The 21,682-nt window shown below is 31.1% G+C and overlaps 2 protein-coding genes and 1 pseudogene across 2 annotated transcripts; 2 read left to right on the top strand and 1 right to left on the bottom strand.

Annotated features, from left to right (window-relative positions):
• The first annotated feature begins 4,808 nt into the window (after positions 1 to 4,808).
• On the top strand, positions 4,809 to 6,904 carry LOC139881209 (SEC12-like protein 1). The gene is given in 12 exon segments (XM_071865724.1): positions 4,809 to 4,976; positions 5,079 to 5,179; positions 5,338 to 5,470; positions 5,583 to 5,674; positions 5,800 to 5,899; positions 5,977 to 6,024; positions 6,026 to 6,050; positions 6,142 to 6,216; positions 6,219 to 6,252; positions 6,352 to 6,471; positions 6,561 to 6,631; positions 6,720 to 6,904. Coding segments are annotated over 12 exon segments (1,152 nt in total).
• Positions 6,905 to 8,257: 1,353 nt separating this feature from the next.
• On the bottom strand, positions 8,258 to 10,897 carry LOC139881208 (uncharacterized; annotated as a pseudogene).
• Positions 10,898 to 14,844: 3,947 nt separating this feature from the next.
• LOC139881207 (phosphoglucan phosphatase DSP4, amyloplastic) lies at positions 14,845 to 19,450 on the top strand. The gene is made up of 14 exons (XM_071865723.1): positions 14,845 to 14,870; positions 14,956 to 15,034; positions 15,138 to 15,182; positions 15,955 to 16,057; positions 16,213 to 16,289; positions 16,399 to 16,475; positions 16,635 to 16,715; positions 17,182 to 17,314; positions 17,508 to 17,567; positions 18,034 to 18,090; positions 18,185 to 18,277; positions 18,424 to 18,483; positions 18,715 to 18,822; positions 19,313 to 19,450. Exons 1-14 carry the CDS (start codon positions 14,845 to 14,847, stop codon positions 19,448 to 19,450), a joined length of 1,137 nt encoding a protein of 378 aa, XP_071721824.1.
• Positions 19,451 to 21,682: the final 2,232 nt, after the last annotated feature.

The following is a 21,682-nucleotide window of genomic DNA, read 5'->3' as shown; positions in this document are numbered from 1 at the left end:
TCCCAACTTAATAGAATTCAGATGTTAATTAATCACTATAATTAATTAGTTAAATTTTTTTTCTTGCTGTACCAATTGTACGTCTTCACAGACCCAATAATTAATTAGTTAACATAGTTTTTTAATTAATTAAAAATATAATTAAGATATATTCAGATTTTTAAAAAACAAACAGTTTTAATAAATCTCTATTCACATTCAGATATCACATCTTAATATTCAGATGTGTATTCAGATTCAGACATCTTAATCTTAAAAAAAACAAATGCACCCTTAGTTTGAACTTAATATTTATTAATGAAATATTTTTAATAGCATTAGTTTGATTAATTTAATAATATTTTGAATTAACTGAATGAGAATCACTAATATATTGGTATTGTGATGGAATAAATGGATGACCAAAATCAAATAAGTAGGAAACTTTTCGGATAACTTAATGAAAAGATAAAAGATGGCGGACTAAAATAGTCCTTTTTATTATTCTTTCTTTTTCTCCTTCATTTCTTCACACAACATGACCATGAGGTCCATTTATAGATTTGGAGAACATACTTTATCATTAGTCTTGACACGTATCGATCATCAAAGCATGCTTAGTGTCACTTATGCATAACTAGATGGTGGAGAGATGAGTCATGGGATGATGAATTATATGACATCCAGATATATCATTTTACCACTCGTCCATTATTAACACCACGTTAAAACATCATCAATAAAAATATAAATATGGTGAAAGAAAAAGAATATATTAATTATAGCATACACAAATAAAACAACTTCATGTCGTCTTATTAAAAATTTTTTCAAAAAAAAATTAATGGGAAAAAATATCGGTTGAAAGATAAAAGATATATTTATATAAAATATGATGCTTCTCATCAAATGAACCATATAGGTATAAACTTCATCGATCATCGGTAAAATTCTTCGAGAGAAAATCTAATAAAAACATAAAAATACCATTAAAAAAATATAATGGGACAAAATTTGATAGATTATATAGAGTGCATCGTTATTCATAATAGATGCCTCATAAATAATCATCGAAAAAAATCTTGTGACATAAAATCTCGACCAAATAAAGGCATAAATTTACGTAACATACACTTCATAGGTTATCTCGTCAAAATCTTGCCAAAATAAACCTTATGGGTCAAAACTTTGGTCAAGGGGGAAAAAGTACAACTTTGTTACATTTACTTTATAATCTGGCTCATTTTGAGTAAGGGAAAAGGAGTGTAGAGTGTATGCTCCTCTCATTCTAATATCACTTATACTCATAAACCGATGAGGTGGTGGTGCTGACAACAACTCGTCGAATTGAAGAATACGGAGGTTAGTGTGGGTATTGGTGGATCAAGGCAGTTTTGGAGGCTTTTGGTCTTGAGGGTTTGGGTTGTAGAGAAGTGGAGTTCTCGAATAGATATAATTGTCTAGTTAAGTTAGTTTGTAACTTAAATTTGTGTTTGTCGGATAATAATTGGAAGTTCAAGACACTCTTTATTTTTTATTAGAGTTATTCATATTTTTTTTATCAAGTTTTCCCGCTCTCTACCTGTTCTATGTGGCTTGGAGTTGAAATTTCATTATGAATTATGTGATCTAGTCTCACTTATATCGTTCACTCACATTTCGAAACAAAAATCATTTGTTTGTTGTAGTGTCATTCCTATATGGACTCCTAGTATATTGTGTACATATCTCGAATCAAGTATTAATATGGATTTGATGAAGTGAAAAGAAGTTGATGGCAAACATCATGAACTTTAATATTTACAGCATCAAAGTGTGCACTAAAGTACTCATGATTGAAAAATCATGAGAATTTTTCGACTAAAATGTTGGAAAATATAGCTAATATTGCACCACATTCATACCAAAAGACGAGCCATTGATCAAACCTCTTGACTTTTTCAAAATTTGTACTCTAGAGTAATGTTCTAAACTTCCGATTAGTGTAATATCGGAGATTCTATTTGATGTACTTTACATCCTACACATTAAAATAAATCTTTAACAAGCATATATATAATAATCGGTAACAATATATGATTGGGGGAGGGGGGGTGAAGAAGGCCCCAGGCGGCAAGTTTCCTATAGCCGCGCGTAGAAATATGAAAAAAGAGAATTTCAACCAATCAGATGCCACAGAGACCCGACTAAACGGTGGAAAAGAAAAAACAATCGCCGCGCACGCGCTAGAAAAGCAAGCACGCTTTCCTTTTAATTAAACATACCCCATTCTCACTAATTAAAAATATCTTTTGGATTTAATTATAGAATGGTCCTCAAACAAATATTACAAACCAGTTCAGTCCTACAAAAAAGGCAAATAATTATTTTCCACGTGCATCATCTAGCAACCTTAGTTACACTTGGTAGACAGCTAGCATCGACAAAACACATGATCGATACAGACTATGCCACCGAACATATGCTAACACATGTCCTCCTCTCCAAAAGCTACATGGAGATATACTACAACCACTTCAGATATATATCTTCAACTTGATCCACTGTCTCCACCTGAATTTCGCTCGCTGATCAATTCATCACAGAGGATCAACTTAAATCAGCAAAGAATTTTAAATATAGATTCAAATTTCAATTTCAACAGATAAAACAGAGAGAAGGGAAACCATCGATGAAGATAACATATATATGTGAAACTGATATTTCCAAAAAGAGCAAGATTAGCATGACAAAACATAGGAATTTCGATGCAAATTGAAGGAATGCACCAAAGGCAGGTTTTGAACACAGAGAAGAATGAACAAAAATAAAAATATCATCATAAAGTTACCTTTATGTAACAGTCAAATGAGATTAGCAAAATTAAAATTTCACAAAAATTGGTCGGTCGTCAAATTCGTAGCTGCAGATTAGTCATACTTGGATTACGTCATCCTAAACTGAACGAGAACCATTTAAAATTACACACAAATGATTATCATAAAGCATATTATTGAAGGATCGAAAAAAATGAAAATCAAACAACTTTTAAACTCAGATCCAAACCTTCAAAACTCAATCTACAGCAAACGGTTTGAATATGAAAAATCTAAGTTGACCACCTTATAAATCTCCACGAAAGCAACCGAAATTCACCGCAAATTTCTAGAAAAGGCGGTGGACGTGGGCGGTGTCGCAAGCTGCTGGCGTCAGTTTCTGGAAGAGTCTGGAAAGGTCAGAGCGAACAGAAAGAAAAAAGACATGAATAGAGAGGCATGATATCCGGTTCGATTAATATACTGATTAGAAGTTGAAATGACCATGTAGTTCTTCTAATTTAATGACAAATGCAAAAAAACCACCACCAATCGAGTGGGCTACGGCTCAGATGTTGGAAAGCCCTATATTTTCAAAACTTACATATAAGTCCTTATATTTCTTTAACATACCAAATAATATTTTTACGGAAAATACCATTACTCCCGCATGTTTGTAATAAAATAACTCAACTAATATCGTGCTATTGCGCGGGTCCCCTCTTATATAAATGAAAAAGTAATATGTCAACCTTTTTTTTTTCCATCGAGGAAAACTTAGACCATTTGAAATTTTTTTTTTTTTTTTATTTCCAGTTGACATAAATGAATTGCTATCTTTAACTTAATAAAAAAAGGAACTGTTATCTTGCTTAGTTTTGATTGTGAAAAAATAAACGTTACAAAGTTGAGTCGATCCCTTCCGAGGGATCGACAATGGAATATTCGAAATTCGATACAACCATAATTGTTAATAGGTGTGACCATGATCCAATTCAATCCACCAATTCAATCAAATTTGGATTGGATTGGATTTGAAAAAAAAAATTAGAAATCCAACCCATTTTTTTATTGTGGATTGAGTCATGGATTCGACAAAAATATCCAACCAACCCATCAACCCATATTTTTATTAAATAAATTATTATTTATATATTAATATACATATAAAATGATTTCAATATATTAACAACAAGAAGTCTAGATTGCTTACATAATGTTGTGTAAATATTATTTATTAATTGGATGAAAATTTATGGCAGTATATATGTATAAATAATTATACTATCATAATATTTTAAAATTTATTATGATATTTGTTATACGGTGATTGCAGTGCATCAAAAACTAATTAAAATTTTTTATTTCGTTTTTATCAAATCCATTTCGATCCATGAATTATCTAACCCAACCCAATTATTCAACGGGTTGAGTTGGGTTGGATCACAAGAAAATTTTCGAAAATTCAACCCAACCCAACCCATACTCATCCCTAATTACTAAGACATAGAGATGACAACTTGGCAAATCAAAATATAAAATAAAAGTCAACCCATTCGATAATATGAAATGAAATACTAGTACTACTTGTACGTATCGTTGCAGTTGCAAAAATGTCAGAGTAACTATATGCACATCTCGATTTTATATATTCATGTACATTTCTACATAATTCGATTCTACGTACGTCCCTACAAAACAATCATATTATGCAGGATATACATCGATGTATAAGTTCTGAATGTACAAAATAGCACGACTCCGAAAAGGCGGGGCATAGCCATGTAAAATGGGTCCTTGTTCCTTTCAGTTCACGCGTATACACAGTACAAAGAGAATATCCAATTCCATTGTAAAGATATTTATTTATTTATTTATTTAATTAATTAATTTATTATAAATATATAAATACTCTTCGAAGTCGTCGCTTGCCGGCAAAAGGACTATAGTATACATCTCTCTCTAAAACTCAGTTTTCGTTTTCTTTCTCTTTCTATACATACATTTAATCAGAGCAGATAGAGTTTGATTTTAATGGGAAATTCCAAGGAATTGTCCGTCAGATGCGGGGCTTGGATCCGAAAACCCGAGAAAATCAACTGGGTCGTACTCGGCAAGTGTCGAATTGACGCTTCTTCTCCGGCTAAGCTTGAGATCTTCTCCTTCGACCCTGAAACCGTTTCTCTCTCTTTCTCCCCACTGGTATACCTTTCCCTGTCTCTTTATTCCCCATTTGGAGTTGTCAACTCCTTTTAATTTTCAAGGTGTTGTGTTTTTATTTATGTATTACTTTATGATGATCAGGCAACGCACGAGTTTGAGGAAAGTGAAGGTGACCCCGTGACAATTGCTGTACACCCTGGTGGAGACGACGTCGTTTGCTCCACTAGCAATGGTGGTTGCAAGTGAGTTAAATCCACTACCTATTGATTAAAACCTTCAATTTCAAATTTTCAATCATAAATGGCTCCATCGCGCCAAATTTATATATACTGTTCATGCATTTTGCTACTTCTCTGTTTTCGACAGTTTATGTATCGATACTCATGTGGTTTTCATTCAGATTGCTGTTTTTGTATGGTAAAGAGACGAACTTGAAGTTATCGTCAATTTATATACCTCCTCTCCGAGATGTTGGGCAACAGAAATGCCTAGTTTTCAGCGTTGATGGAAAGAAATTGGCTGCTGGTAGTATGGTATGCAGCAAGTTTTTATTTCGATATGTATAAACAACGAGTATTATACTTCTTTTAAAATTTCCCTTCAGCCGGTTTTTTGAATTGAGTTAACTGCAATCAACTATTGTAGGATGGACATCTCAGAATCTTGGAGTGGCCAAGTCAGCGTGTAATTTTAGATGAATCAGAGGCTCACAGATCTTTTCGCGATATGGATTTCAGGTACAACAGACCAAAAGTATAAAATTGATTACATTCTTGTTTCTGGAGTTGATTCTTTCTGAGATGAAATGAAACTTCATGGTTTACTCTGGATATCAATTGAAAACCGTTTCTTTATTTTTTAGTCTTGACTCGGCATTCTTAGCTTCAACATCAACCGATGGGACTGCAAGAATATGGAATATGGAAGATGGAGTTCCGTTAACTTCTTTGACTCGAGATTTGGTACGATCATATAAATTAAGCACCCTGTTGCTATTATACGATTTCACGACAGATATTGACAGTGGTTTAATCCACAGGATGAAAAGATTGAATTATGCCAATTTTCTCAGGATGGGACAAAACCTTTTTTTATTTTGTTCAGTACAGAAAGGTAGACAGACATTCAATCCAGCTCACATCTTCATTTTAGTATATGCATGGTTCTATATGAATTCTAACCCAACTGATATCCTATAAAACAGGTGATAAAGCTGTAACTACAGTCTATGATATAAGCACTTGGAAAAAAATTGGATATAAGAAGTTACTTAGAAAGCCATGTCCGTCAGCCTGGATGGGAAATATCTTGCTTTGTAAGTTATCAGTTCTAGCATTGTTATTTTGCTTATTATTTAGGTCTAATCTTCCATCTTTTGAGCACATATTGAAACCTTACTTGCTTTTTACTACAGAGGAAGCAAAGACGGAGACATTTCTGTAGTTGAAGTGAAGAAAATGGAGATCTCTCACTATAGTAAACGACTCCACTTGGGCACAAACATTGAAACACTGGAGTTCTGTCCTAATCAAAGGTCAGTTCAAAGATTATAAGTCATTAATTGTTGTGTAGTCATCTAATACGGTAAACCTGGGCACTAAATCTCTTTAATATATTTTGTAGGGTTGTACTGACAACATCCGATGAATGGGGAGCTATGGTGACCAAGCTCACAGTCCCCGTAGATTGGAAAGGTAATTTGCTTTTTTTAAAAAAAAAAAACTTTTTTCCCTTTTTTCACAAATTGAAAGCAAAGACTAATTTTTTGTTGGGAATGTGCAGAGTGGCAGATTTATGTGCTGCTTGCTGGTCTATTTTTGGTTTCTGCTGCTATATTCTATGTGTTCTTCCAGAAATCCGACTCATTTTGGAACTTTCCTGACGGGAGATACCAACCTATCATGTCAAAGAACATTGTCCCCGATCCTCAGTTTTCTGACGATCCTTTTGGACCGGTAGACTTGTGAACATTTCCTACAACCGCCGGAAGTAGAAGTAGCAAACTCTGGGACAAAAAAACTAATAAGCTAGCATGTTGGTCTTTATATGCCAAACTACTGGTTTGAATTTGTTATTGTTCCTTAATTTTGTGGCTTTTCATTTATAAATAGTTTATTCTTTTTTTTTTTTTTGAGAATTGAAATTTCTATTGTTGATTGATGAAAATTCTGGTTTAATGGAATGCTACTTATTGATATATCTCCGCAAGTTTACAATTTGCTAACAAAAATTATTAAAAAAGCCCAACAAGCCTACAACTCGCTAATATAACTCAACAAGTCCTAAACTCGTTAAAAAAATTTATTGATATATCTCAACAAGTTTACAGCTCGCTATTTATTTATTTATTTATTTTTTTTTTTTTTTGAGAATTGAAATTTCTATTGTTGATTGATGAAAATTCTAGTTTAATGGAATGCTACTTATTGATATATCTCCGCAAGTTTACAATTTTGAAGTTTACAATTTGCTAACAAAATTATGAAAAAAATCCAACAAGCCCACAACTCGCTAATACAACTCAGCAAGTCTTAAACTCGTTAAAAAAATTTATTGATATATCTCAACAAGTTTACAACTCGCTAGAATAACTCAACAAGTCTACAACTCACTAAAAAGTTAGGGAAAATCTCAACAAGCCTACAACTCTCTAAAATAACTCAACAATTCGGAAGAAATCTCAACGAGCCTACAACTCGCTAAAAAATTATGGAAAAACTCAACAAACCTGCAACTCGCTAAAATAACTCAATAAGTCTATAACTCGCTAAAATAGTTCTTTAAAATTCTGAACAAGCCTACAGCTCTCTAAAAATAACTCAGCAAGTCTACAACATGTAGTAGGATATGAGGAAGATGCTACTCGTAATGCAGAGATTTCTCTATGTTGTGCTTGACGACCAACAAAAGCTCAATATACATATCGATTTTCTTGGCTCTAGATTCATAACCTCTAGGATGAAAGCCTACCCGATAACCATCAGGCCAAGAGGCTAATGTAATAAATAAACTGCGAAGATGTCTTCATTTGATTTAATTTAAGATAGCTTTTATGAGGAATATTAATTTTGATCAACTTTTGTAAAGCAGAGAGAGAGAGAGGTTTGATTATGTAGGAAGCTGGGATAGTTTTTTTAGAAGCTGTAATAGTTGGGTTGGGTAGGGAATTAACAAAAAGTTTGATTTAATCATAATACTGTAATGATAAAATTTGTGGAAATTTCAATGGAAATGGTTTAAAACAATGAATAATTTTGTTCTCTAAATATTTTTAAAAAGGAAGGAGAAAAATAAAATTCCGTAGCAAACAAGAAATGAATTTATTTAGAGCTGCTTCGAAGCATATCTTGATTGTATTGGAGAATCCAAATGTTGATAATGTTAAGTTCAATGTTCCTCTGTAGTATCAACCAATCTGGATCAGTATGTCCAAGCAATGTGATCCTGCAAAATCAATATTCAGTAGAATATATACTATTATTCCGTCCCAAATTAGATGCTAATCTAGAATATTTCATATAAATTAAAAAAATATATTTACAAGCTCATTTTTCAACATAATTATGATTGTATAGACTAAAAATCTCTAATGAGAAATATATGGGTGAAGTTGGTGAGGGAGGGTGCATAAAAGACATGAGGGTGAAGATAAAATTGGTAAGGATATAATAGAAAAATATAGTTAATATTCCTTAAATTTGTCAAAATTTGCATCAAATTTGAGATAAAAAATTATGTTTATAATAACATTTAATTTGGGACGGAAGAATAAGTATTAAGCAATATCTTCATATGCTTGCTAGGAGATGGAAGGAAACGATATTTACCGTTCTTGGTTTTAAGTGCTATCAGACTGTCGGATATGTTCTCCAAAACCCTAAAAGATTAATTGCTATTTAGGTAATTTATTGACTTAAATCACTTTTATGTAGTGTAATTAGTCAATTAATTAATTAATTACCCGGCAGTACTGTAAGGATCACGTAGGCCGTTGGAGAAGATGATGTTACTACCAAACCTCTTGAGGACCTCGTGTATACGCTACAATGCAAACACAGGGAGTGATTAGAGAGGCCGTTGCAGAAGATATGTTACTACCAAACATCTTTAATTAAAGATGATTAAAAAAATATTAATTAAGGTGCTTAATTAATAATTACATGGCCACCGAAGTAAGTAGTAATCCAATGTGGCCTAGGAAGAACTCCGTAAGTATTCTTGCAATACTGTTCATATTCCTTCAGTACAAAAAGCGATGCCGGAAACATCGTATCATTGCTGCCACGTCCGATCGGGATCACCATGTCACTACAACACTACATTCGAAAAATCAATTTTCTTAATCAATCCTGATTACCGATATTCAAAAAAACAATTTTCTTTAATCAATCCTGATTACCGATAATTAAATCCGTGGATGGTGGTGCTAGACATTAATTATGAACTAGAATTATTTTTATGGTAAAATGTAAGAGATTAATTCTACTTATTTATAGCCAACCATGACATGACCCCATTTACTCTTCTTGTGTTAGGACGTGGGTTCGATTCCAGGGGAATAATTAAATACCTGCCAGCCATCGAGTGTCTCATCAGAGAAGAATGGATCAAGAACGTTCGCCGTAATAGCCGACCATTCCCGAGAATGTCATTTCCATGTTTGCCGCCGTCAATGCCGCCGCACACCTTCGTCACAGGGTACTTGGGCGGACTATCATATTGAGCTGCCGCCGAATACAATGTGTCTAGGAAATCTTTCAAATCTGAAGAATTCTGAAGTGGCCTAGTTTTAAAACAGATTAATTATAAACAAATTACGATCATTTGCAAGAACGTTTTAATTATTCATCGAAATTATATAACAACTATGACTAGCTTCCTGCATTCATTCATTTATTCATTAGGAATATTATTAGTACATTACAATATTGTCAACAATAGTGAGAAAATATTAGTTTCTTTTACCTTGAAATCTTCCGTGACACGCTTATAGTATCCATCCGACGGAGTAATCTTGTCGAAATACAGAATCGGAGCTGAAGAAGCCAATCCTCCAATGGCGATATGAGGATATTTTAGACGGAACCATGCCGCCAACACTAATGTTCATAAAACATTAAAGAGTGGATTATTACTTAATAATTTCAATTATAATTATTAGAATTAAGTCAACTTACTTCCACCATAAGATCCTCCAAAGACTATTATGGGAGAAGATTCTGCATTGAATTGTTTCTTCACATGCACAAGAATCTCGGCATAATCAGCCATTGCTTGTGCCGAGTTGAAGTATCCTCGAATATTAGCATTTTTCAATGCTTTTTCCCCCGATCCGAATGGAACTGATTTTCCATAGTACCGATGCTACAATAATTTCAAATTTTAATATATTCATATTCCATAGGTATGAATTATAACGTATCATATAAATTTCCGTCCTAAAATAATCGTCAATTCTTCTACACAAAATTAATGTGTAAAATAAATTGACAAGTATTTTGAGACGAGATACAATCTAGATTCTATAAAGTACTCACCTCTATATAGACTAAGAGAGCACCAAACTTAGGAGCATTTTCAGGGAGAAATCCGATGGCATGAATATCATTATCAATAGAAGACTCTTCTCCAAGGTAGGAGAAAATCGGTGCGAATTTGCACGGTTTCCAACTGTTAGAATTAACAATGTACCTCTGCTTGAATGTAGAGTAACTATCTGGTTTGTAATTGAAATGATCAAGTGTTTGATCATAGTAATATGTCTTAAACCCCCTTTTAGCAATCTGATAATCGATATTAGTATTATCTCGACTCGTTTTCTTTCCTAATTTCGTCTTTGATTTCAGCGTAACGCCTAGGCTAGGTGTCTTCCTCGGCGTCAAAGAAGCAAACGAAACAAGGACGAGAAGAAGGAAAATAAGAGCTCGAATCTTCATCAGATTCATTATCACTGCCGCCATTGTTTGTTGGTCTAGCTAGCGAGTTTTTTGTATGAAAACGTGCATTATTTATACATAAATTTGACGTGTTTGAGTTGCTATAGAACTCAAAATCCCAATCTACACGAATATATCAATTTTTTTGTTGCTATTATCACGGTGATTTATTTAATTAATTAAATTCTGTTTTAGGGAAAAAATTAATTTGTATATATATTTAATTAAGTCAAGTGAAGTGAAGTGAAGGTGTAGTATTTTATAGTGTGCCGCTTAATTAGATACGGAATCTTATAGACAATAGAGAGACTTTTTTAATTTGTCCCAATTTTAATTCAATTGTAAATTTTATTGTCAAATCAACATCCGACATATGGCGTTTTATTAACGAATAGTAATTTGACACATGTATATAAGAACTTTGAGTTTAATTAGGTTTCAAGTTACAATTTTAAGTTAATGATATTTTTTTTTCCTTTTCTAATTAGGAAATCAAAATACAATAAAAACATAATGATTCCTAATAAAATTCTATCAATTACTTTTTCTTAATATAATAGTTTTATTCCTAATCAATTTCGTATCCATTATTTAAAAAAAATTCTAATAAAATTTTAATACACTATATTTTTTCTATTTTTTTATTAAATAATTTTTCCTAATAAAAATTCATTATATTCTTTTTTCCTATTTCTAATTAAAATAGGCACATTTGTTTTTCCTATCCAAACGGGCATATTGTTAGAAAAATTATTTCTAATCAAATAATAATATATAATTTTTTTTAATTTTTTTTATTAAACTATATTCCTCATTTAAAACTTTAAGTTTAATTAGGTTTCAAATTACAATTATAAGTCTATGATTTTTCCTATTCTAATTAGAAAATCAAAACACAATAAAAATATATTCCTAATAAAATTATAATACACCATATTTTTTTCCTAATTTCTTTATTTAACAATTTTTTCTAATTAAAATTCATTATATTACTTTTTTTATTCCTAATTAAAATGGTCACATTTTCTTTTTTACCTATTCAAACGGACATATTGCTAAAAAAAATTATTCCTAATCAAATTAAAATATATATATTATTTTTTTAATTTTTTATAATTTATATTTAATTTTTTTTAAGGTACAGACTTTCCGTTCAACGGACGGGGACACATGTATTTAAGAACTTTGAGTTTAATTAGAAATCAAGTTATAATTTTAAATCAATCATATTATTTTTTTTCCTTTTCTAATTAGGAAATCAAAATACAATAAAAACGTAATGATTCTTAATAAAATTCTATCAATTATCATTTTTTTAATATAATAATTTTATTCCTAATCAATTTCATCTATTATTTTAAAAAATATTTCTAATAAAATTCATATTATTTTTTTCTATTCCTAATTAAAACGAGTACATCTACCATTTTCCTATTCAAACGGGCATATTATGAAAAAAAAAATCATTCCTAATTAAATTATAATATATATTATTTTTGCTTAAACTATTATTCCTCATAAAAGCCCGTTATATATTTTTTTCATTCTTAATTAAAAACGGACACATATTATTTTTCAAATAATAGAAATAATTAAATTGATTAGATGAAATTATAAATTTTATTATGAAATCTTGATACATAACTCTTACCTTTTATTATGTTTATTATTTTTGAAAAAAAATAAATTTTAAATTTAATAGGATTGTATATTTTGAAATCAAATCAAAATAATTATAATTGATATAAAGTTAAAAAAAAAAATTGATAGATTTAATAATTTTTTATATAATATATATTTAAATTTTTAAAAGTACGGACTTTCCGTCCAACGGACGGGCCCACTGACTAGTGCAATCAATAGAGAGACTTTTTTAATTTGTTTAATTTCTTCCAATTACAATTCAATTACAAATTTTATTGTCAAATCAACATCCGACACATGGCGTTTAATTTAAAAATTAAGTTTTTGAATTTAATTAAAAATCAAATTATAATTTTAAATCAATATTTTTTTTCTATTCTAATTAAAAATTCAAAAACAATAAGATAATAATTCTAATAAAATTATATCAATTACTTATTCTAATCATATGAGATTCCTATTCTCTTTTATCTTTCACTTATTATTTTTTAATATAATAATTTTATTCCTAATCAAATTTCTATCTATTATTTAAAAAAAATTTTCTAAAAAAATTATAATACACTATATATATATTAATTGAAACGGACATATATTATTTTTTCCTATTCAAACGGACATATTATTAAAAAAATTATTTCTAATCAAATTACAATATATATTATTTTTCTAATTTTTTTATTATGCTATTATTCCTAATAAAATCGATTATAGTTTTTTCTAATCTTAATTAAAACAGGCATATTTTATTTTTCAAACAATTAATAATTTTTCCTAATTAAAATTCATTATATTCTTTTTCTTATTTATAATTAAAACGGGCATGTCTTCTTTTTTCCTATTCAAACGGACATATTGTTAAAAAAAAAAATTCTAATCAAAATATAATATATTATTATTTTTCTAAGTTTTTGTTAAACTATTATTCCTTATAAAAATCCACTATATTTTTTTTTCTAAATTCTTAATTAAAATGAGTGTATCTTATATTTCAAACAATAAGAAAAATTGAATTGATTAGATGCAATTATAAATTTTATTATCTAATCAAATCTTGATATGTAATTTTTACGTTTTGCTACTTCTATTATTTTTAAAAACAAAATAAAATTTTGTTTCTAATGGGATTGTAGATTTTGAAATAAAATCAAAATAATTATAATTAATATAAAATTAAAATAATCTCTTTTGATATAATATTTGACATATATTTAATAACGTTTAATACAAATAATTATTATAAAATATATTTAAATTGTTAATTTTCAAATGTACGGACTTTTCGTCCAACGGACGGGCCCATTGACTAGTAAAGTACAATAGAAAATTCTTTATTTGGTTCTACACATTAGTTGTGCATAAAAAAATTTGTATGTTTAATTATGATCTTGTTTAGTTTGAATAATGATTTTGTTTAGTTGCACGGGACTCTTCAATTGGCATTTAAGTATGACCTACATATTTAGTTTGTCATCTACTTTAAATTAGTAAGTAATCTTATCTGCAATGTACATTTTATATTTTGAATTTCTGGTTTATAGAATCTGATCGGACTTAATTACAAGTCAATATGAAGATAAATGTTAAGAGAATAAAGTGTGGAATTGAACGAACTTTTGTAGCGAACTTGTATGCAAGATAGTCTAAATCAAGTTAGGGAGATAAAACGTAGCGCGGTAAGAACGTAAATGAACGAACGTTCTTACTATTGGACTGAAAATTTAAGAGACTCAAATGAAATTTAAGAAAGTTTAGGGATTGTATAGGCTCCCCAATATATTCTAATAAGGACCAAATTATAAATTTATTTTTATAAGAGACAAACAGGATCATAGTAGGAGCGAAGGTTTTATGATCACGAATGTCGGATCTTCTGGAGCATGGCAGTTCGTGGACCATATAACAATTGGGTCTGGTGGGCCAGGGCTTAAAAAATCAAATTGAGCGAGTCAGTTCCTGTACTTAAAATGCCTCGGCCCGGCCTATCTTTCATACTACTATTTATTTGGAGGGAAATACAATACAAGTAGCAAAATGGAGAATCAATATCGCAAAAGAAAACAATTAAATCGAGCGAGTCGGTTCCTGAACTTAAAACGAATCGGCTCGGCCCACCCGCCATATTTGGAGGGAAATTTTTTAGTGTCAAAGTCGAGAATATCACAAAAGCTAATACCCTTTTATGACTTATACCTACACCTATAAATTGACGGCCCACGAAAAAAATATCATTTCTCAATATCAAATCTCACTTTCTTTCTTTCTTTCCTCCTCACGTGTACTGCACAGTCTACTAAATTTTCATCTTCTTCTTCGGATCCCATCCCATGAATTGCCTGCAAAATCTTACAAGGTAGGTCTAATCGATATTTCTTCTCTTCAATCGATCGTTGTCTGTATAAACCATTTGTTTACTGTTTGTTTCGATTTGTTTCCAGATCAGCTGCTTTGCTACCATCGCAGAGCTGCTTTAAGCAGCATGAAAAGAAACCATTTCCACATTCTTTTAATAAGGTGGTAATAAGACGGCCATGCGTGGTTACATGGAAAAATTGTTTGTTGTTTCGATATATTGTGATTGTGTGTTTATTTCACTGATTGCTTTTGTTCATTTATTCAGGGAATGATAAATTCTAGCTATCTGCATCGTAATTTGGTGGTCAATGTTAAGGTAATTTAGCAGCACTAACTTTTAATGATAATTCAGGATTGCTTTTGAGGTAAAGATGATCGATTATGAGCTCAAAATTTAGCTGAAATATGGACAATATTGATTGAAGAATATTCTGTTTTATAAAAATTATTGGGTGGAAGCTATTTAAACAAACATCTTGATTTATTTTAACATGTAGAATATTTCTTTTGATACTCTTTGTTGAGTTCTTTGCTATCTTGTCTTTTTGTAATGACTATGTCTGCTTCACCATTTGAATCGTGACACTACTTATGGGATAAAGACAAAAGGAAAAAAGTGTTTCAGATATTTATTGATTGAATGCGTTTTTATTTTTATTTTGGGTTACTGTTTGAAATTGAACATGTAGCTTGGTAAAATCGACTGTGTGGTCTGTATAGTGTGTTGTACTATCTTGATGCTATATTTTCCAGGTGGTTAGAGTTAACTGTTACATGTGCGAAACGAGTATATGTTGCTCATTATCAATGATATTGAATGGGAACTGTGGTTTTACAAAATTTGAAAATAGTTGCCTGACATTCTCTGAAAAGCGTGGTTTCTAAAGCAATGAAATATGATTTTACAACGTCAAAAAAGAAGAAGAAAGAAATATGATTTTACTGATTAAGCACATACACAACTCGAATGCTAGTCAATCTGCCCATTTCACGTGTGCAAGAGTCTATTTTTGAGCAGTTAGCATCTCTATATGGCTTAATTTAAACCCATCTTCATATTGTCTGTGTGTTGTTCCCTTTAGGCTACTTCGGGCTCCACTTCCAATAAAAATGTGAGCAGCACTGATGAAGAGGAGAAAAAGTCAGACATTTATAGTATTAACATGACAGAGGCTATGGGAGCTGGTAATTTGATTCAATTTTTACTTCCGTGTAAACGATGATTAAGTATGAAAAAACTGTCGTTGCAAGAAGCATGGTCTGGTCCGTATCTCTGACGTGCATTGCAAGGATACATGCAGGAACTAATAATACGTCCTGTATATTTCGTTCAATTGCAGTTTTAACTTACAGGCATGAACTAGGAATGAACTACAACTTTATCTGTCCAGACTTGATTGTTGGATCATGCCTTCAGGTGATATTCTCCCTCTCTCTTTCCCTTTTATTCTTTCTTGATTGTTGGAATATTCTCTATCTAATCTAAATGTGCTGGTGAATTCTGCTCTCTCTGTTCTCCTCACTAGACTCCCGCAGATGTTGACAAGCTTCGAAAAATTGGAGTGAAAACCATATTTTGTCTGCAGCAGGATTCTGATTTGGAGTATCCTAAAGTATTTCTCTTTTACATTCTACATTGGTAATATTAAAGTTGTTATGATTTCTAGATACTTGATGTGGATCGTTGATGTTATATATGTGATTTTTAGTAAGTTTTTAAAGTAAGCTAAGGACACAGTTCTTCCTTTACTAGAACTTCCAGATATTTCTCGGTAGACATCAAGGCTATTCAAGGATATGCCAAGAGTTTTGATGACATTCATCACATACGTGCTCGAATAAGGTTAGGAGAAATCGCTTATGATCTTTAATGGTCCAAAAGTAAGATTTTCAAGTTTTGACTTACAAGTGCCATTTGATGTAGTTTGATTGCTTTCACTGTTGAAACTAGTTGGTTTTTGGCTTGTTGTGCACAACATACTGTTTGTATAACATGGAACATTGAAGCTAAGAATATAGCACATCACTACTTACTCGGCTGTAAACTTTCTCAATTAATAAGAACTAATATCCATACCAAATCACTGTGTCCTAAATCATCCCGACGTTGCCTATATGGCTGCATAGTAAGGAAGAATATTGCAGCAAAGAGCATTGATATTGGTAGCAAAACTTTGTGTGGCTTTTCTTTTGTGATCGTCTTTGATAAATACTAGTTTTTGAGTCTCCTTGGTTATTGTTAATAGAATTCTCATCCTTATCAGAAAGGGTAAAAATGTTTAGAGCATGCTAACTGCCAAACTTAGCAGGGATTTTGATGCATTTGATTTACGGATGCGGCTTCCTGCTGTCGTTAGCACATTGTACAAGGCCATAAAGCAAAATGGAGGGGTGACATATATTCATTGCACTGCCGGACTTGGAAGAGCTCCTGCTGTAGCAGTAAGAATGTCAAATTTGTTTCTAATGTGAGCTTATGTCCAGTGTTTGGACAGCTCAAATGATAATGAATATTAAATTATTTGGGGTGCGATCACATTTCATTATAATTTGATGGTTTAAGTCCGATCCTCATCATACTCTTACTTGATCTATCTGACATCAATTATGTGCTGGATGTTGTGTTGCATTGCAGTTGGCTTATATGTATTGGGTTCAGGGCTATAAACTAAGTGAGGCTCACAAATTGCTGACGGTAATTTTCTCTTTCCAATCTATAGGGTAGCATTTTCAAATGTAGTGTGTACTTGTATACACTCTACCTAGAATACTATATCTTGTGTTCAATATTATGTTTTGCTGAAAGTATTTTATGGTTTGTTTTTGAGCCTTGAGTTCCAAATGTTCTCAAATTATCAGGTTTCCCGATATGACTTACTATACCCATATTAGCTTTTCCATTTGGCTGTTCCTTAGTGTATTCTGTTTGCATTCACAAGAAACCATAACTGGTTAAAAAGTGTGTGAGTAAATCGTACTAGCTTATGATGTGATGCCTGAATGCTTATATTATCAGGGCAGTTAGAAAATTCTCTGAGATTCAGGTTCCTGGGTTTTATGAAATATATGCAAGAAATGATTGACGGTGTTTCTGCGTCACCACATAATCATATCATCAAGAGGTCCCTGAATTTAATCTTCTTCTTCTTCTTTTCTTGCAGAGTAAACGCCCTTGCTTCCCAAAAATTGATGCCATCAAAAGTGCCACAGCTGATATTGTGAGCCAACTTTCCTTCATCAATGACTAGTTACGTGATGATGTGTCACTGCACTTATGGCAGAATGCTCCATGACTTGTTTTCTCATTAAAAGCTTACAGGCCTTAAGAGGAAGAGTGTGACTTTGGCATGGGGTAACAAATGCTCCACAGCAGAAATATCTGGACTAGATATAGGATGGGGCCAGGTACTTTGTTTTCCATCTTTTTGGATGCTCGATTCGTAAGAATATTAATGGTACTTTAATTGAAAGGTCGAAAGTTTCTGTTTCGATACATTCTTGATTCATGCTTTATACTGACTCTATATTCACTTTTTCAATGTGGTTTTCAGAGAATACCTTTGACATATGACAAGGAACGGCGTGCTTGGGTTCTCAAGAGGGAGTTGCCAGTAAGTTTGTTCTCTCTGAAAATGCTCTTATTTTAATTTTCTGTATTTTGAACATAGATAGAGCCTGAAACTTAGTCTTGATATTATGCAAGTGCTATCACATATTTCCAGTTTCTACAGCTAAAATTTCTGTGGGTGATGACTAGACTCAAGGTGCAGACCATAAAATAAAAATGAAATGAAATTTAGCTGAATTCTGAGTTTCTTGTAATCAACTCTGGGATGTAACAGGAAGGACACTACGAATACAAATATATTATCGACGGTCAATGGACATGCAACCAACACGAGCCTATCACCAAACCCAACAAAGACGGGCATGTTAACAATTATGTTCAGGTAAGTCATGGCCATCCTAATAATATTCTTTTCTACTCTTTCTGGCCAAGAGTTTCTTTCTACTATTCTCGTCTTTGTGATGGTCTCTGTTCCCCTTTAACCATTTGAACTGAAAAGAGACACTGAATTACAGACTTCTTTTGTGCTTATCTTTTTTGCATGGAACGATTTCGTGTAAAGATCCGACAGGCCAAAACTGACTGGACCGAAAAACAAACCAAAATGTTTTGGTCGGTTTAATCAGTTGGCTTCAGTTGTCCATTTTCAAAAACAGTTAGTGGTTCGGTCGACTGAATCAAACCAATTTCTGGAGAATTTTTTTCAGGAAAAAAAATCAGATTGAACTAGTTTTAGTAGTTGAACTGGTTGGTTTTGGTTACAAATTGTTTGGAAACACCTCCTCTGTGATAGGTTTGATGCTTGAAGTTAAGGTCAGGTTTAATTTATTGCAAACATGGTCTACTGATATAGCATTTTCTTCTTTGAAAAGGTTCTGAACGATGATTCAAGCAGCGACAGTGCAACCGTGAGGAAGAGATTGACTGTTGATGACCCTCAACTCACTGAAAATGACCGAGCTAAGATCAGACAGTTTCTTGAAGCTTGTCCGGATGAAGAAAACGTGTGAATAGCAAAACTAAATGTAGGTGATTCTCAAGAAAGAAGAGGTAATAATAATAAATAGGTACACTTTCTACCACGAAATAATCAACAACCACCCTTTTCTTCTCAATAAAACCATGTATCATATCATAGATTCATAGTAGTTTCTTGTTCCAAACATAATCTGTGTAAAATTTTCATTTTCTGAACTCTTGTTGTATTAATTTATTACTACTTATATGTAAAAATTTGTATCTATTTTGGGACGGAGGGAGTATCAATCAATTCCAGTGTCGCTTGTTTTGCTTCTTAATTCTTAACTAGTCAATGGGCCCGTCCGTTGGACGGAAAGTCCGTACATTTGAAAATTAATAATTTAAATATATTTTATAATAATTATATAATAATTATTTATATTAAACATTATTAAATATATGTCAAATATTATATCAAAAGGGATTATTTTAACTTTATATCAATTATAATTATTTTGATTTTATTTCAAAATCTACAATTCCATTAGAATCAAAATTTTATTTTGTTTTTAAAAATAATAAAAGTAGCAAAACGTAAAAATTACATATCAAGATTTGATTAGATAATAAAATTTATAATTGCATTTAATCAATTCAATTTTTCCTATTGTTTGAAATATAAGATACACTCATTTTAATTAAGAATTTGGAAAAAAAATAGTGGGATTTTTATTAGGAATAATAGTTTAACAAAAAATTAGAAAAATAATAATATATTATATTTTGATTAGAATTTTTTTTAACAATATGTCCGTTTGAATGGATAAAAGAAGATATGTCCGTTTTAATTATAAATAGGAAAAAAAATATAATGAATTTTAATTAGGCTAAATTATTAATTGTTTGAAAAATAAAATATGTCTGTTTTAATTAAGAATAGAAAAAAATATAGTCTATTTTATTAGGAATAATAGCATAATAAAAAATTAGAAAAATAATATATATTGTAATTTGATTAGAAATAACTTTTTTAATAATATGTCCGTTTGAATAGGGAAAAATAATACATGTCCGTTTCAATTAAAATATATATAGTGTATTATAATTTTTTTAGAAATAATTTTTTAAATAATAGATAGAAAATTGATTAGGAATAAAATTATTATATTAGAAAAAAATAAGTGAAAGATAAAAGAGAATAGGAATCTCATATGATTAGGAATAAATAATTGATAGAATTTTATTAGGATTGTTTTTTATTTCTTAATTAATTCTTAATTAAAATAGAAAAAAAATATTGATTTAAAATTATAATTTGATTCCTAATTAAACTCAAAAACTTAATTCCTAAATTAAACGCCATGTGTCGGATGTTGATTTGACAATAAAATTTACAATTAAATTACAATTGGAACAAATTGAACAAATTGAGGAGTGTTTCTCTATTGTATATAAGATTCCAGTATTTGTTTTATTTTAAAATATGCAAATTTCATTTTTAAATAGGCAAAACTATGTATTTGATTTCTCATGTTTGATTTGAAAGCCTACATCGTTTTTAATAATCTATTTGGATACATGGTTCTTACGTTTGACGAACGTTAGAGTACTTGAACTCTCTCGTCTAATTTCCGTTAAAAAATGATGACATAGTATTTTTAACCAATTATATAACGACATGTGTAAAAGATTTGACATGTGACTTAAATCGGTTTTATCCTCTATAATGAGTATTGAACCGACAAACTGAACCGATTTAAGTTTACATAATTATTAACCAATTAATTACTTAAGTCTATAATTTGTCAAAATTAGGGTTTTATAGTGTGTTTAGTTTGTCGCTGGCCACATCCAAATCCACAAGCCTCTCTCTTTCTCCTTTGTCCACCCCCACTTTTTTACATGATCTGTATAAAAAATTGATAGTTTTTATCATGATTTAGTTTAATATTTCCATCGTCTTCTTCGGATCACTAATAATTCCATACGAAGCAGACCCTAACAAGGGATTCTCTCAATCGTCTTCTTCAAATCACTTAAATAATTCCATACTAAGCAAATCCACAACCCGTCTCTTCCTCTCATCTCCTCTTCTGCCTCTCTCTCGTTCACGCACGCCCAAGGGAATCGCTGTCGTCATCTTTCTTCAGTTAGCTGCAACACTCTTGAACTTTTACAATCTCTCAATCTCAACCACCAACCAAGTGATGCCGTCCACCTCTAGATCTGACATATTGATGCCCACCATAACAAACTCTTCAATCATGATCGCTCTCTCCAAC

The sequence above is a fragment of the Rutidosis leptorrhynchoides genome, unplaced genomic scaffold (assembly GCF_046630445.1).
Source record: "Rutidosis leptorrhynchoides isolate AG116_Rl617_1_P2 unplaced genomic scaffold, CSIRO_AGI_Rlap_v1 contig130, whole genome shotgun sequence".
NCBI classification, from domain to species: domain Eukaryota; kingdom Viridiplantae; phylum Streptophyta; class Magnoliopsida; order Asterales; family Asteraceae; genus Rutidosis; species Rutidosis leptorrhynchoides.
This window is presented reverse-complemented; position numbering and strand designations above follow the sequence as displayed.

What these genes read in the sequence shown, in the direction of transcription:
- LOC139881207 (XM_071865723.1), top strand. Translation starts at nt 14,845, where the DNA reads ATGAATTGCCTGCAAAATCTTACAAG. An exon ending in GAAGAGCTCCTGCTGTAGCA is followed by an intron (nt 17,315 to 17,507) that starts GTAAGAATGTCA and finishes GTTGCATTGCAG; the next exon opens with TTGGCTTATATGTATTGGGT. An exon ending in TAGATATAGGATGGGGCCAG is followed by an intron (nt 18,278 to 18,423) that starts GTACTTTGTTTT and finishes TGTGGTTTTCAG; the next exon opens with AGAATACCTTTGACATATGA.